The 16944-nt window shown below is 42.1% G+C and overlaps 1 protein-coding gene across 14 annotated transcripts in view; it reads right to left on the minus strand.

Moving 5' to 3' along the window:
- The window catches only part of cep170aa (centrosomal protein 170Aa), a 119111-nt gene that overhangs the window by 15395 nt on the left and 86772 nt on the right, over positions 1-16944 (minus strand). For 9 of the 14 annotated variants that reach the window (XM_078557362.1, XM_078557354.1, XM_078557355.1 and 6 more), the window contains 3 exons: positions 13955-14144; positions 11876-12037; positions 8943-9031 (listed from right to left, as the gene is read on the minus strand). In XM_078557362.1, coding sequence (XP_078413488.1) covers positions 8943-9031; positions 11876-12037; positions 13955-14144 — 441 coding nt within the window. Of the gene's footprint in view, positions 1-8938; positions 9032-11875; positions 12038-13954; positions 14145-16944 lie in introns of those variants that run through there. The other 5 variants (XM_078557365.1, XM_078557363.1, XM_078557364.1 and 2 more) reach the window with 2 other exon arrangements.

Here is a 16944-nt window from a genome sequence, read left to right on the forward strand (position 1 = left end):
AGCCGACAAATTCAAAATCAAAAGGGGTTCCTTTTTATTCATGAAATCAGGATGGGATTTTCCCTGGCTGGTGGAAGCAGAGGGGGGCCTGGGAAAATTTCAAAAATGCCATCAACCTGGTATCCTGATGCCCTCCCACCTCCTTCTGTCTTTCCCAGGGGTGGGTAGGGGGAGGAAGTTAGGAACCCCCATGGCTGAGGCGGGACACCAATGAACGTTGTTAAGCAGGGAATTAGAGGGATTTTATGCATAGACGACTTCTTTCCCAACAGGGAATCAGTCCCATGTTGTGTCTCCAACCCAGCAGGGGGAAGGAGGTGAAAGCACAGTGGCTGGGACTTCCTCTTTGTAACTGACAAGCTGGGTAGGCATTGATCAGTTACTCTGAAGAGCTGCATGCTTGGCCAGGTGAGAGGCTACTTTGTAAAGCACTCCTTCTGCCATTGTGCTTTCACTGCAAGGTAATTGTCAGCTCATATGAACATTACGTTCGGCCCCTCGAGCCTGTTCCCCCATTCAATAAGATTATGGCTGATCTTTTTGTTTTGAATTCCACATTCCCATCCACCCCCGATAATGTTTGATTTCCTTGCCTAACAAGAATTTATCTACCTCTGCCTTGAAAATATTCAATAAACCCGCTTCCACCACCTTCTGAGGCAGAGTTCCAAAGTCGCACAACCCTCAGAAAAAATTTCTCCTCATCTTTGTCTTAAAAGGGTGACCCCTAATTTTAAAACAGTGCCCCCTAGTTCTGGGCTCACCCACAAGAGGAAACATCCTTTTCACGTCCACCTTGCCAAGACCATTCAGGGTTTTATGTACTTCAATCAAGTCACCCCTCACACTTCTAAATGCCAGTGGAAACAAGCCCAGCCTGTTCAACCTCTAATCATAAGACAATCCACTCATTCCAGGTATCAATCTAGTAAACCTCCTCTGAACCGCCTCCAACGCATTAACATCCTTCCTTAAATAAGGAGCCCAATACTGCACACGCTATTCGAGATGCGGTCTCACCAATGCCCTGTATAACTGAAGCATAACATCCTTACTTTTATAAAAGCAAAATACTGTGGATGCTGGAAATCTGAAATAAAAACAGAAAATGCTGGAAAAACTCAGGTCTGACAGCATCTATGGAGAGGGAAACAGAGTTAACTTTTTGAGTCCATATGACTCCTCTTCAGAGCTGAAGCATAATATCCTTACTTTTATGTTCAATTCCTCTCGTAATAAAGGATAGCATTCCATTAGCCTTTTGATTACATGCTGTACCCGCATACTAACTTTTGGAACACCTTGATCCTTCTGAGCCTCGGAATTCTGCAGTCATCCCGTTTAAATAATGCTTTTTTTAATACTTCTTGCCAAAGTAAACAACTTCACATTTTCTCACATTATACTGCATCTGCCAGATTTTTGCCCACTCACTCAACCTACCTACATCAGTCTGCAAACTCATTGTCTTTTTCACAACATAATTTGTGTCTTGTGTAAGTTTAGCCATTATGCCTTTGCTCCCCTCATCCAAGTTGTTGATATAAATTGTAAAAAGTTGAGACCCCAGCTGCCAATCAGACAAAGACCCATTTATGCAAACTCTGTTCTCTGCCAGCCAATCTTCTATCCACGCTAATATGTTACCCCCACACCATGAGCTGTTATTTTCCACAATAACCTTTGATGTGGTACCTAATCAAGTGCCTTCTGGAAATCCAAGTACAGCACATCTATAGGCTCCCCTTTATCCACTGCGCATGTTACTCCTTCAAAGAAGTCTAATAAATTAATTAAACATGATTTCCCTTTCATAAAATCATGCTGACTCTTCCCGATTACCTCGGGTTTTCCTAAGTGCCCAGTTATAACACCTTCCCCACAACAGACATCAGGCTGATAGTTTCCTGTTTTTTGCCTCCCTCCCTTCTTGAATAGAGGGGTTATATTTGCTACTTTCCAGTCTGATGGAACCTTTCCAGAATCTAGCGAATTTTGGTAAATTAACATCAACATATTTACTACCTCATTTAGCCACCTCTTTTACAACCCTAGGATGAAATCCATCTGGACCCAGTGATTTGTTAGCCCACAGCTCCATCAGTTTGCTCAGTACCACTTCTCTAGTGACTGTAATTACACCAAGTTCCTTTCTCCCTTCCACCTCCTGATTGACAGCTATTACTGGAATGCTTTTTGTATTCTCTATCATGAAGAAAGAAGCAAAATATGTTCGTTTCATCCGCCATTTCTTTATTATCTACTATTAACTCCCCATTCTCATTCTAGAGGATCAATGCTCATTATACTTACTCTTTTCCTTTTAAATACCAGTAGAAACTCATGCTATCCGTTTTTACATTTCTATCTAGCTAGCTAGCTTCCTCTCATGTTCTAATTTTTTTCTCCTAATGAACCTTTTAGTCATTCTCTGCCGTTCTTTATATTCTGACCAATCATCTGACCTGTCACTTATCTTTACGCAGTTATATGCTTTTTCCTCAAGCTTGATGCTTTCCTCAGCTTTTGTTAACCACGGATGCTGGGTCCTCCCTTTAGAATTTTTCTTTATAGCAGGAATATATGTATTCTGAAATATTCCCTTAAATGTCTGCCACTGCTTCTTTATTTATCTATCCCCTAGCCTAGTATCCCAGTTCACTTCAGCTGGTTCAGCCCACATAGTTGGCATTTAAGTTTAAAATACTAATCTTAGGCCCACTCTTCTCCCGTTCAAACTGGATGTAAAATTCAATCATATTGTGGTCGCTGCAACCTCAGGGTGCCTTTACTCTGTTGTCATTAATTAATCCTGTCACATTACACAATACCAAGTCTAATATAACCTGCTCCCTGGTAGGTTCCAGAATGTAATGCTCTAAGAAACTACATCAAAAGTATTCTATGAACTCTTCATCCAGGCTATGACTGCCAATCTGGATTTTCCAGTTTATATGTAAATTTAAATCACCCATGATTATTGCTGTCCCTTTATCACAAGCACCCAATATTATTTCTCGTACGTTTTGTCCTACATTGTCGCTGCTGTTAGGATGCCTGTAGGCTACTACCACTAGTGGCTTCTTTCCCCTACTATTCCTCATCTCCACCCAGATCGATTCTATATCCTGATCTCCTGAACCAATGCAGAGGAATCGGAATGTCTTCGTGCATGACTCGCAAAAGGCTAGTATGCAGATACAGCAGGTATTTAGGAAAGCAAATAGAATGTTATCATTTATTGTGAGGGGAATTGAATACAAAAGTAGGGAGGTTATGCTTCAGTTATACAGAGCACTAGTGAGAACACATCTGAAGTACTGTGTACAGTATTGGTCACTTTATTTAAGGAAGGATGTACATGCGTTGGAAGCAGTTCAGAGAAGGTTTACCAGACTAATGCCAGGAATTAATCTGCACCTTAAGTGCTGTAAACTAAAGGGCTATGGGCCGGGTGCAGGAAGGTGGAATTAGAAAGGGCACCTGGGTGTCCTCGGGCTGGCATTGACAAGATGGGCCGAATGGCCTCCTTCTGTGTTGTAACTTTTCCATGGTTCTACGGAATGGGCGGGTTGCCTTATGAGGTAAGGCTGGACAGGCTTGGCTAGTATCCACTGGAGTTTAGATGAGTAAGAGGCAGCTTGATTGAAACAACAAAGATCCTGAAGGTCTTCACAGGACGGATGGGAGAGGATGTTTCTTCTTGTGGGAGAATCTGGAACTAGGGGTTCTAGGGGGGTCACTTGTCTAAAAATAAGGGGTCACCCATTTAAAACAGAGATGAGGCGACATTTTTTCACTCACTTAGAGGGTTGTGAGTCTTCAGGAAGAGAGTCTTTAAATATTTTTAAGGCAGAGGTGGATAGATTCTTGATAAGCAAGGGGGTGATAGGTTATCAGGGGTAGGCGGGATGCAGATTCGAGGTTACTATCAAATCACCCATGATCTTATTAAATGACGGAGCAGGCTCAAAGGCCAAATGACCTACTCCTGCTCCTTGTTCATGTGTACCAAAGTCATCTCTAACTATTGCACAAATGCCATCCTTGATTAAAAGTGCTATCCCTCCACCTTTACCTAGCTTCCTATTCTTCTTGAATGTCATAGACTCCTCAATATTCAGGACCCATCCTCGTCACCCTGCAGTCAGGTCTCTGTAATGGCTATCAGATCATATTTATTTACTTCAATGCGCGTTACTTATTTACTTTGTTATGAATGCTATGCATAGATAGAGCCTTTAGTTTAGTCTTTCTGTTATTTATGTAACATCTAATGTTGATTGTTGGTGCATTAAGTTTTTTTGTATCCCTTCCTGCCATTGTCTGACCCTCATTTCCCATATTACTATTTTCTTCTCTTACCTTGCTTCTACTCTTTGATATACCACATCTTGACACATTTGATAACTCTCTACTTCCCTAGTCATACGGTTCACAAGAACACTGGTCCCAGCATGGTGCAGGTATAGACCGTACCAACAATACAGCCCCCACCGCCCCCAACTTTTCCCAGTACTGGTGCCAGTGCTCCACAGCTCCTTGGAAGATACCTGACCAGCTGGCTCCTCAACCACATTCAGCTGTACTGTTCTGCCTCCAGCCTTCAGACAGGCATTGGAACATCTTATGGAGCTCCACTGTCCCAGTTCTGCTGAGGATCTAGGGCAGGGGGCTCACCACTGCAACTTGCTCCAGCTCCAACAGGAGCAACATCTGCAGAAGCACCAGCTGCCTTCACCTCAGCAACATGACTCTCCACAGGGTGGGGGCAGATGGCCAAGGAGTTTCTCCTGGAGGGAGATGTGACCCTGACCAAGTGTTTGCAGGCAGTGGACCAACAATCCCGAGATGTGCAAGCACCAGTACCTCAGGAGGCTCAGGCTCTTGCAGCAAGTCACAACTAAAATCTGGAGCTGTGATGTTAGGCAGCCATTCCAGTGGGCAGGGTGGGCATGCATCGTCAGTAGCCGACAAGGTGCCTGCCCGTCACTGAAGGCCACCACACCTGCCAACCACGTATCTTTCTCTCTCACCAAGTTGTATGCTCTCTTCTGCAAGGAGAGAAAGCAGAGAGATGACAATGGTCATAATGGCTTGTGCGTAGAGCTCTTAAAGTGACCATTTGCAGAGAGCAACTCTGAAGCACGGTCACAAGCGTTCTGATATCACTAAGATAATATGCAAATGATAAAATAAGCAGGATGTACAGCAGCATGTGACCAGCAGCTAGTAGTGGGTGTAGGAATTGAAGCTGTGCTGTCCCTGTGAGCAGTTGCTAATTCTGCTGAGCCATCCTGTAATGCTTCTTCAAATAAACTGAACCTACATATAGTTTACCAGTCTTGGTGAGTTTGTGCAAGGTAGACCTAGAAACACGACGGCGAGAGGGCAATAAGGCTGAGGATGAGTGCGTGTTGCCTGTTCAATTTAGCTGAACTGACTGCAGGGGATGGAGTAAGTGGCAAGGTGTGCTGACCTGAGGCCTGCTATGCAGGAGAATGTTGGGCAAGTCAGTGTGGGACTTGGCACCCAAAGGTGCTGTGCCACTCATGTGTCATTGTTCTCCTGAGGTCCTAGATGCTCTTGGCACATGGTATCCAGGTTAGAGGGGGGGGACGCACTGTTGCTTTCCATTTCTTTAGCCATTTCCATCCATTTTGGCTTGGTTGGAGAGTCATTCTTCTTCCTACCATCCTTGTGATAGCTCATCTTGCTCCAGTGCCTCAGCTGGATCTCCAGGTAAGAAAGGAAGACCTAGGGAGCAGCCTTCCCAGGTTTTCTCTCCGTTCCTGTAGGTGCAACAGCCTTAAAAACCAACTACTAGTAATTTTCTCTACAAACACTTAAAATACTGAAGTTCCTAGCCAGTTCCAAGATTTTTTTTTAAAGTTTGTACTGCAGACAGCGCCAAGTAAAGGTGCAGGATTTCCTCGAAGGTTGTCTGCTGCCACTTGCTGAGATTCAATCTGGCCAATTTATACCCTCTCCAGTCCTGACATGTTTTTTTCTATTCATTCATGGGAGCTGGGCTTCACTGGCTTGGATAGCATTTATTGCCCATCCCTAGTTGCTCTTGAGAAGGTGGTGGTGAGCTGCCTTCTTGAAGCACTGTAGTCCATGTGGTGCAGGTACACCCACAGTGCTGTTAGGAAGGGAGTTCCAGGATTTTGACCCAGCAACAGTGAAGGAACGGCGATATATTTCCAAGTCAGGATGGTGAGTGACTTGGAAGAGAACTTCCAGGTGGTGGTGTTTCCATTTACCTGCTGCCCTTGTCCTTCTAGATGGTAGCGGTCATGGGTTTGGAAGGTGCTGTCGAAGGAACCTTGGTGAATTTCTACAGTGCATCTTTTAGATGGTACACACTGCTGCTACTGTGCTTCGGTAGTGGAGGGAGTGAATGTTTGTGGATGTGGTGCCAATCAAGCAGACTGCTTTGTCCTGGACAGTGTCAAGCTTCTTGAGTGTTGTAGGAGCTGCACTCAGAATGCTCCCCTGTTGCCTGCTATCACACTCCTGACTTGTGCCTTGTAGATGGAGGACAGGTTTTGGGGAATCAGGTGGTGAGCTGCTTGTCACACAATTACTAGCCTCTAACCTGCTCTTGTAGCCACAGTATTTATATAGCTTGTCCAATTCAGTTTCTGGTCAATGGTAACCCCCAGGATGTTGATAGTGGGGGATTCAGTGATGGTAATGCTATTGAACCTCAAGGGGTGATGGTTAGATTCTCTCCTGTTGGAGATGGTTATTGCCTGACACTTGTGTGGCACGAATGTTACTTACCACTTGTCAGCCCAAGCCTGGATATTGTCCAGGTCTTGCTGCATTTTGACATGGATTGCTTCAGTATTTGGGGTGTCGTGGATCAGCGAACATCCCCACTTCTGATCTTATGATGGAAGGAAGGTCACTGATGTAGCAGCTAAAGATCAATGGGCAAAGGACACTGCCCTGGGGAACTCCTGCAGTGATGTTATAGAGCTGAGATGACTGACCTCCAATAACCACAACCATCTTCCTTTGTGCTAGTTATCACTCCAACCAGCAGAGAGTTCTCCCCTGATTCCTGTTGACTCCAGTTTTGCCAGGGCTTCTTGATGCCACACTCGGTCAAATGCGGCCTTGATGTCAAGGGCAGTCACTCTCACCTCACCTCAGGAGTTCAGCTCTTTTGTCTACGTTTGAACCAAGGCTGTGATGAGGTCAGGAGCTGAATGGCCCTGGCGGAACCCAAACTGGGTGTCAGAGAGCAGGTTATTGCAAAGCAAGTGCCGCTTGATAGCACTATTGCTGACCCCTTCCATTACTTTACTGATGATCAAGAGTAGACTAATGGGGCAGTAATTGGCCAGGTTGGATTTGTCCTGCTTTTTATGTACAGGACATACCTGGGCAATTTTCCACATAGCCGGGTAGATGCCAGTGTTGTAGATGTACTGGAACAGTTTGGCTAGGGGCGCGGCAAGTTCTGGGGCACAAGTCTTCAGTACTATTGCCGGAATATTGTCAGGGCCCATAGCCTTTGCAGCATCCAGTGCTTTCAGCCGTTTCTTGGTATCATATGGAGTGAATTGAATTGGCTGAAGACTGCAACAAAAACAAAAATTGCTGGAAAATCTCAACAGGTCTGACAGCATCTGTAGAGAGAAAGAGTTAACGTTTTGAGTCCAGACGACGTCTTCAGAACTAAAGAGAGGTAGGAATGTGGTGAAATATAGACTGTATAAGGGGGGTGGGACAGATGAAGCTGGATAGAAGGCCAGTAATAGGTGGAGGCAAAGGAGAGATTGCAAAAGATATCATAAACAATAGGTCGAAGGGGTGTTGAAACTGGCTAAAGGAAGTGTTAATGGTGACATTAACAGTAGAAAGTAGGATGAGCCAGTGACAGATGGCCCTAGTGGGAGTGTGGTGGGGGTAGCGGAGAGTAGAAGGGTCGAGGGCTGAAGACTGCCATCTGTATGCTGGGGACCTCTGGAGGACGACAGGATGGATCATCCACTCGGCACTCTGACTGAAGATTGTAGCAAATGCTTCAGCCTTATCTTTTGCACTGATGTGCTGATCTGCATTGAGGATGGGGATATTTGTGTAGCCTCCTCCTCCAGTGAGTTGTTTAATTGTCCCCCGCCATTCACGACTGGATGTGGCAGGGCTGCAGAGCTTAGACCTGATTCATTGGTTGTGGGATCGCTTAGCTGTCTATCACTTGCTGCTTATGCTGGTTGGCATGTGTTATAGCTTCATTACGTTGACACCTCATTTTTAGGTATGCCTGGTGCTGCTCCTGGCATGCCCTCCTTCACTCTTCATTGAATCAGGGTTGATCCCCTGGTTTGATAGTAATGGTAGAGTGGGGGATATGCCAGGCCATGAGGTTACAGATTGTGTTCACGTATAGTTCTGCTGCTGCTGATGGCCCACAGCGCCTCATGGGTGCCCAGTCTTGAGTTGCTAGTGTCACGACTCACTGCTAGTGCACTGTAATATCAAGCCTCACAGTTCCCTGAGCCATGACAAATGTGAAAAGTTTGATCAGATCACCAAATTGCCCCAATTCTGCCTAACTGTTTAATTTAGGTTAACAGAATACGAGCACCAGGTTTGTAAACTGAATATGTAAATAACTGTTTATTGAACAAACTGTTGTTAACTAGTGGCAACAGAAAGAAATATGAACTGCTAACTTCTAACTCTATAACTTAAAACTCTACCCCTTCTTAAACCCCTATATATACACACACACACACACACACACACTCGTGCCACACAACATGATGGAGGGTATCCTCAATGTGATTATGTTGATGTGAATCTAACCATTTTTAATTGAAGCAAACTGCAGAAGTATACAACTTTAACGTGTCTGTAATTGTCTCCCTCTTCACTTTCTCCCTTCCATTAACAAAAAAACATATGTAAAGTTCTTTGATTACCTGATCTTTAGAGCAGTTTTCTCCATTGCGTGCCTTATTTTTTGTGACAGCTGGGATACAGAGGTCAGCATCAAACTGTCTAGAACCGCCTAAAGTATAAAACATATCAAAAAGGGAATATGGTTGTAAAATCAAAGAAAATTGATATTCAAATGCGACTGGAGCCCAACTGCTTCATTACATTAGATCACACATTACATTTTTATTCCAATATCTCACTAGTCCTGTTGGTACTTAAAGATGCAAGTAGTAAAAAATAAAGAGGTTACTGTCAAAAGGTGTGGACTTAGGTAGCTGTACTTTCATTTTCCCACTACAATTGTTCAGATCTCCTCTATGGGTTAATAATAATCAATTGCCCGGATTTTGCAGTCAACAGCGAAAAGAAGGTGCTTGTCTCTGACTTGAAGAAAGCTGCGCACAAAGACCTAGCAATCTCTGTGGCGCCCATGTCAGCTTACATGAAATCAGTTTGAATTTGGCGCATGTCAAGGGGATCTCCATATGTTCAGCAACACTGATGTCATTAAGCATGATAAGCAACCAAACACATTGGAGAATTTTCACAGACAACAAATCAGCAAGTTAAAAGAACGGATAATCCTTTACTTTTTACTCACTGTATTTACAATCCATATCAATGATTTGAATGAAGAGACCAAATATAAGGTACCTAAATTTTCCAATGGTGTCAAGATAGGTAGGAAAGTAAGTTGTCAAGAGAAGGTAAAGAGTTTACGAAGGGATACAGATAAGTTAAGTGAGTGGCAAAATTTTGGCAGTTGGAGCAAAATGTGGGAAATGTGAATTTGTCCACTTTGGCAGGAAGAATAGAAAAGCAGCATACTATTTAAATGGAGAGAAATTGCAGAATTAAGTGGTAGAGGGATCTGAGTGTCCTGGTACTTGAATCACAAAAAGTTAGTACGTGGGTACAGCAAGTGATTTGGAAGGCAAATGGAATGTTGACTTCTGTTGCAAGGGGAATGGAATATAAAAGTAGAGATGTTTTCCTGCAGCTATACAGGGTCTTGTTGAAACCACATTTGGAGTACTGTGCACAGTTTTGGCCTCATTTTTAAAAAAAGGGTATAATTGTGTTAGCAGTTCAGAGAAGGTTCACTCAACTCATTTCTAGGATATCTTATGAAAAATGTTGGACAGGCTGGGCCTGTACCTACGCTTTGGAGTTTAGAAGAATGAGAGGTGATCTTATTGAAACATATAAGATCCTGAGGGGATTTGTTGGGTGAATACCAGGAGGATTTTTCCTCTTGCTGGGGAGGCTAGAATTAGACAACGCAGTTTAAGAATAAGAGGTCTCCCTTTTAAAATGGGAATGAAGAGATTTTGTTTTCTCTGAGGGTCATTAGTCTGTGGAATTCTTTTGCCCAGAAAGCAGTGGAGGCTGGGTCATTGAATTTATTCAAGGCCGAGTTAGATTTTTGATAGTCAAGGGAGTCAATGATTATGGGGGATTTTGGATGAGCTTAAGTTTAGAGAGCGGAGGTTCAGTTAGAAGAGATTAGTGGTTGAATCTGGAGGTGACAAAGATATGTAGGAGGGTTTTAGCCTGAGTTGGGCTGAGAAGGGGCGTAGGCAAATGACAGCATGAGGTGGAAGTCGGCAATATTTGTGAAGCAGAGTACATGGGGCTCAGCAATCATCCCTTAAATTTTTATTTCCTATTTAAATGAATCAGGAAGCATTCCGCCCCCCACCCGAAGCATCAAAGAAATTTAGAACTCTCTCTGCCAATTGGGGACAATTTCAAAGTTTGCGGACGACACAAAACTTGGGAGAATTGTAAATTGTGAGGAAGAGAGTGTAGAACTTCAAAAGGATAGCCACATTGGAGGAGTGGGCAGATAGGTGCCAAATGAAGTTCAATGCAGAGAAGCGTGAAGTGATACACTTTGGTACAAAGAACATGGAGGGACAGTATAAAATAAAGGATACTATTCTAAAGGGTGTGCAGGAGCAGAGAGACCTGGGTGTATATGAACGTAAGTCATTAAAAGGTGGCAGGACAGGTAGAGAGCTATTATTAAAGCATACAGTATTCTAGGCTTCATTAATAGGGGCATAGAGTACAACAGCAGGGAGGTTATGATGGACTTATATAAGACATTGGTTAGACTTCAGTACTGTGTACAGATCTGGGCGCCACATTATAGGAAGGATGTGAACGCATTGGAGAGAGTGCAGAAGAGGTTTACAAGAATGGGTTCCAGGGATGAGGCACTTCAGTTATGAGGGAAGGCTGAAGAAGTTGGGACTGTTTTCCTTGGAGAGGAGAAGTCTGAGAGGAGACTTGATAGAAGTTTTCAAAATCATGAGGACTGCATCACTTGCTGGACAGAGTAGATAGGGAGAAACTATTCCCGCTTGTAAACGGATCGAGAACCAGAGGGCACAGTTTTAAAGTGTTTTCCAAAGGAAGCAAATGTGAGGTGAGAAAAAACTTTTTCACACAGCGAGTAGTTAGGGTTTGGAATGCACTGCCTGGAAGTATGGTGGAGGCAGGCTCAAGAGGGCATTGGATGATTATTTAAATAGAAACAATCTGCAGGGTTACAGAAAAAAGGCAGGAGAATGGCACTAAGTTAAAATGCTCAGAGAGCCAGTGCAGATGCAATGGGCCAAATGGCCTCCCTCCTTATACACCTTAACAATGCTGTGATTCTGTGAAATGACTGTGGATGCTGTGTCAATTGAAATCTTTTGAGGTGAAGATCAACACATTTTTGCTAGGTAAGGTTATCATGGGATATTGAGAAAAGGTGGGTAAAAGGAGTTAAGGTATGGTTCAACTTTGAATTAACAATGTCAGAACATGTTCAAGCAGCTGAACGGCCTACTCCTGTTTCCATCTCTATAATAGAAAGACCATGTTCCTTAATTAAGATCAATTGCTACACTACAATTCTTACCTCATCCCTACTCCATGTCTTCCTCTTTGTAGCCTGATCAGCAACTTCTAAAATCCGAGATCTGGAGTCACTTGGTCTGCCATTTCCAGCTGGTAGTTTTATACATGGCACTGGAGGGATTTTTCTAAAATTCAAACTTTCATCAAAAACTCGATCAACCAACTGATCAGGAAAAAATGAAGATAAAGGTTATTGCACCTTTTACATGAAAGGTAAAAATTATTCTTTTAGTTTAAAAACACTATGCAAACTTATATTTTGCACCAGAAACGTCTGAAGGATTCCAAACCCACTCCCTGCCACTCCTCCTGGAATTAGCAGCCCTGCATTTGGCCAGCAACAATGCCCGACTCTTTAGATAAAGGTGATTCAACATTCCCACTGTTTCACAAGTCCAAGCTCTGGAATGTTGAAATAATAATTACACCAATTTTTACTTGTATTAAGTGGACAGCAGGATTAATTTTCTGGTCCTTCAAACTTATCCAGTTAATGTTAACAGTGAAACTTGGACTGAGAGTTCATTTAATGACAGCTGCTAGCGGCATTCAGAATTTTATTTGTATCAAAACTGTAATGAAATTAAATCTTCATATTTATATAGATGATCAAACTGAAATGGACATAAATTCAACTCAACTACTCAAAGGGTAAATTGACATTAAGTTATGGAATCATATATTTTGGTTAGTTCACCTAATAACTAATCAGCATAAGTTTCACTAATTTAAACAGTAAAATGCAAAATATAGCAAGCAAACTGAAGGACAATTGATTTTTGTTATATATGGCTTTATACAATTGCAGTGCTACATGACAGGTTTCCAGGAAAAAAAAACTTGCTTTAAACAGCTAATATTTAAAAGTAGTTCTCTTTTTCTCCAAATCCCTTAAAGTGAAAAACATTGTAAAAAAAAAATTCCAAAATATGACACAGCAAGTGATGCAGTCTTAATGGCATAAATTTTTAAAGCAGATTTCAAGTAATTTGTCCAGCTTATAATCATATTTTTTAGCAGAATTAGCAACAGTCTTGACAGCGGCTGGTATGAACAACACACCATTTGTGGGTCACAACACTTGTACAATTAAATTTAGCACTTTTGAGAAATTAAATTTCTTTAACATCCAAGATTACAACTGGAAAGCAACATATTGCTCACATCAAGTGACCACAAGTACAAACACATCAAGATGCATGCTCTTGTATCTGATTCTGGAATTCTATTCGCAGGAATCCAATTACAATCCACAGAAGGTTAAAGTACTTTGCTGCAAAGCATGATTCACAATCAACAATAGTTCAGAATAAATTCAATAATAGGTGAAGGTGGTTGCAGTTTTTATGGTTTTGTTTAAAATTGTGTTTACAGAAGAGGGTTATGCATAAGGTTATAACGGCAAATTATAACCTCATTCTTCCACATAGCCATTAAAAAACTTTTACATTTAGCACCACACATATAGCCTAAGATCCCAAATAGACACCATCAGGATTGGGAACATGTAGAATGGAGTCTAAAATTTACAGCTTGTAAAGCAAATTTTAATTAGAAATATTACATTTACAATTATTTTATAAAATAAATAGTTTAGCTGCTGTATTACTGCAATTTGTAGATCATGAAGTGTTTTGTAAAATTTCCAATGTAAAAAGGCACTATATTTTAGTCCTATTAAAAAAAATTACACAAATATTACACAAAACAATCACCAAGATTTCAACAACTTGATGAGATCCTATAAAAGCCAACACTCTTACAAATGCTAAGATGAATAGTTAATCTAATTAGTGAGGGATAAGACAAAACAAATGTATCTAATGTTTAAATGTTAAATGAAAAATACAATAAACACTTTAATTTTGCCAATTTTCTAACTTTTCACTTGAGCAACTGAGTTTTAGTTTTAAAAATTTCATGTTGAACAGCAATTACAAAAATTAATGTAATTGTACATCAACAATTGTCCATCAAACAATTGAACCAAATGGCTAAGAAAAGCTAAGGAAAATGAAATGTGTTTATAGTACTCAGGATGGAAAGCTAGAACAAAAAGGAAATTAAAAAAAGCAAGAACCTTAGGCATTCCTCCATGAAGGTCTCCTACCTCTTCCTTTGTGTCAATGGTTGAACCAGGGGTGGTGGCAGCAGTGCTTACTGTGGTACTAGGGGCGGTGCCCGATGAACTCACAGAATCTATCTCACCTGCCACGTCATGGATTTCACGTGCAAGGATGGCCAGGTCCTTGGCCAGATCTTGACTGATCCTGATCATGAGAAAAGAAATGCACACCAAATCCTGAAGAATTACCCATTACAAAGATTACCAGCCTTAAAAATAAACTATTACTGAGTTAAGAATCACAAGTCAGTTTGATCTTCAGAAATACTGTACTCAATTGAATAGAGGGCAATCCTGGACTGTTTTTACAGCAATTGCCTCATTTATGTAATGCAAACAGTTTAGATTCTTCCCAAGTCTTTGAAAGAAATTTAAGCTCTATTTATAATTAGGAACTACCACCCTGTTAAGGGTGTTGGCTTTTAAGAAAATTCACATCCAGTCACCAAATGATTTCCCTCCCACTATGCTGAACATCGGAATAAAACAAAGTTGGTACAAAGGAATAAGGCTAGTAAAACTGAGCTGTGTTAAACCACAAAGCCAACAAGAAATAGGTTAGAACGGAGCTCATATATAGAAGCTGAACATCTTTCAAAGAATGGGAAAGTTTGAAACAGAAAAGCAACAGTTATCCCGTTAAATGCCACTTGTTAGCCCAACCTGGGATATCATTCATGCTGTAGGTTCAAAACAATAGGTTGAAATGACGGTCCTACACCAAGTCAATGGACAAATGCATAAAATTGGTATAAACTTTCAAAACAAAGATTTTCCTTAATGCCAATAACAATTGATTACTGTAACTTCAGTTGCCCCAATCTGGCGCATTCAAGGACCATGTCATCAAACAGAAGTCCAGGATGTTACTGTGCTAGACTACATTATTCAGGATCAGCAGATGTTGTCTTCACAGATTCTGAGTGGGTCAAACATTTATTGGCCCAGCAACCAGTGTTCAGGGGCTAGTAACAGGTGACTAGAAGGACCAACCTTGTCTTCTCCTAAATTATATGTTTTTTTTAAAATTCATTTACAGGATGTGGATGTTGCTGTCTAGGCCAGCATTTATGTCTATCCCTATGTGCCCTTGAGAAGGTGGTGGTGAGCTCCTCCTTGAACTGTTCCAGTCCATGTGGTGTATACCCAGAGTGCTTTTAGGGAGGGAGTTCCAGGATTTTGACCTAGCAACAGTAAAGAAATGGCGATATATTTCCAAGTCGGGGTGGTGAGTGGCTTGGAGGGGAACTTCCAGCTAATGGTGTTCCCACGTATCTGCTGCCAATATCTTTCTAGATGGCAGTGGTCGTGGGTTTGGAAGGTGCTGCCTAAGGAGCCTTGGTGAGTTCCTATAGTGCATTTCGTATATGGTACACACTGTTGCCACTGCTTGTCAGTGGTGGAGGGAGTGAATGTTTGTGGAAGAGGTGCCAATCAAGTGGGCTGCTTAGTCCAGGATGGTGTCAAGCTTCTTCAGTGTTGTAGGAGCTGCACTAATCCAAGCAAGTGGGGAGTATTCCATCACACTCCTGACTTGTGCCTTGTAGATGGTGGATAGGCTTTGGGCAATCAGGAGGTGAGTTACTTGTTGCAAGATTCCTAGCCTCTGACCTGCTCTTGTACCCACAGTATTTATATGGCTAGTCCAGTTCAGTTTCTGGTCACTGATAACCCCCAGGATGTTGATAATGGGGGATTCAGCGATGGTAATGCTATTGAATGTCAGGGGTGATGATTAGATTCTCTCTTGTTGGAGATGGTCATTGCTTGACAGTTGTGTGGTGCGAATGCTACTTGCTGCTTGTCAGCCCTAGCCTGGATATTGTTCAGGTCTTGCTGCATTTGGACATGGACTGTTTCAGTATCTGAGGAGTCATGAATGGTGCTGAACATTCATCAGTGAACATCTCCACTTCTGACCTTATGATGGAAGGAAGGTGTTTGATGAAGCAGCTGAAGATGGTTGGGCCGAGGACACTACCCTGAGGAACTCCTGCATTGATGTCCTGGAGCTGAGATGACTGACCTCCAACAACCACAACCATGTGCCTTTGTGCTAGGTATAACTCCAACCTGCGAGAGTTTTCCCTGATTCTCATCGACTCCAGTTTTGCTAGAGTTCCTTGATGCCACATTTTGTCAAATGATGCCTTGATGTCAAGGGCAGTCACTCTCACCTTTTGTTCTATGAATGAAAGAACAGGAACCTCTGTTGCCAGAGCACTGGTGGTATACCATCTAGAGGCATAGTTGTTACATTCTGGAATTCTGAACAAGCTCACAGTGGCCTCTGGTTGCACAATGCTGATGTAGAATGACCATCTGTGGGTAGCCCTAGCTATTAACAGTCGGATTGGTTGGTCAAATGGAATCTTCATTGATGCAGTTGCATTTTTCTCCTAATGGGAGTACCGCAACCTCATTTTACACCCTTGAAAAGTTCTGGGCTTCAAGTTCAGACTGCACCCCCAGGATGATATCTGCAGTGCATTGACTTACTGGACACATGAAAGACTAATTGGTCTACATCTTCAGGTACAGCTTAATGTTTGGTTCCTGAAGGAGTTTGCTGTTATCTTAGCTCAAATTTGTTTGCATCCCTTAACAAAATGGAAGATCCCAGACTTCCATTATTCAGGTTCCTTAGATACACTTACTACTCTGAGGGAGAGATGGTCATCAAGGCTACTTCTGGAATCAAAACTAAGTTTTTGTATGATGTCAACCCATTAAATCTAAAGAAAGTGTAAATTTTGCAGCGAAGATGAACCCCAATAGCTGAATTTCATTTTTTTTCTTTAGTCTTGCCTTCTGATAAGCTTTACAATTAATTTGGGGTGAAATATAACTAGATTGTTTTTTCACTGCTTGAGGAGGCATAATAGTGCAACGGTCTTCTTTCTGGGCTAGTAACCCAGGAGCCCAATAATAATCCAGACAGAGTG

The sequence above is a fragment of the Cetorhinus maximus genome, chromosome 14 (assembly GCF_964194155.1).
Source record: "Cetorhinus maximus chromosome 14, sCetMax3.hap1.1, whole genome shotgun sequence".
Taxonomy (NCBI): domain Eukaryota; kingdom Metazoa; phylum Chordata; class Chondrichthyes; order Lamniformes; family Cetorhinidae; genus Cetorhinus; species Cetorhinus maximus.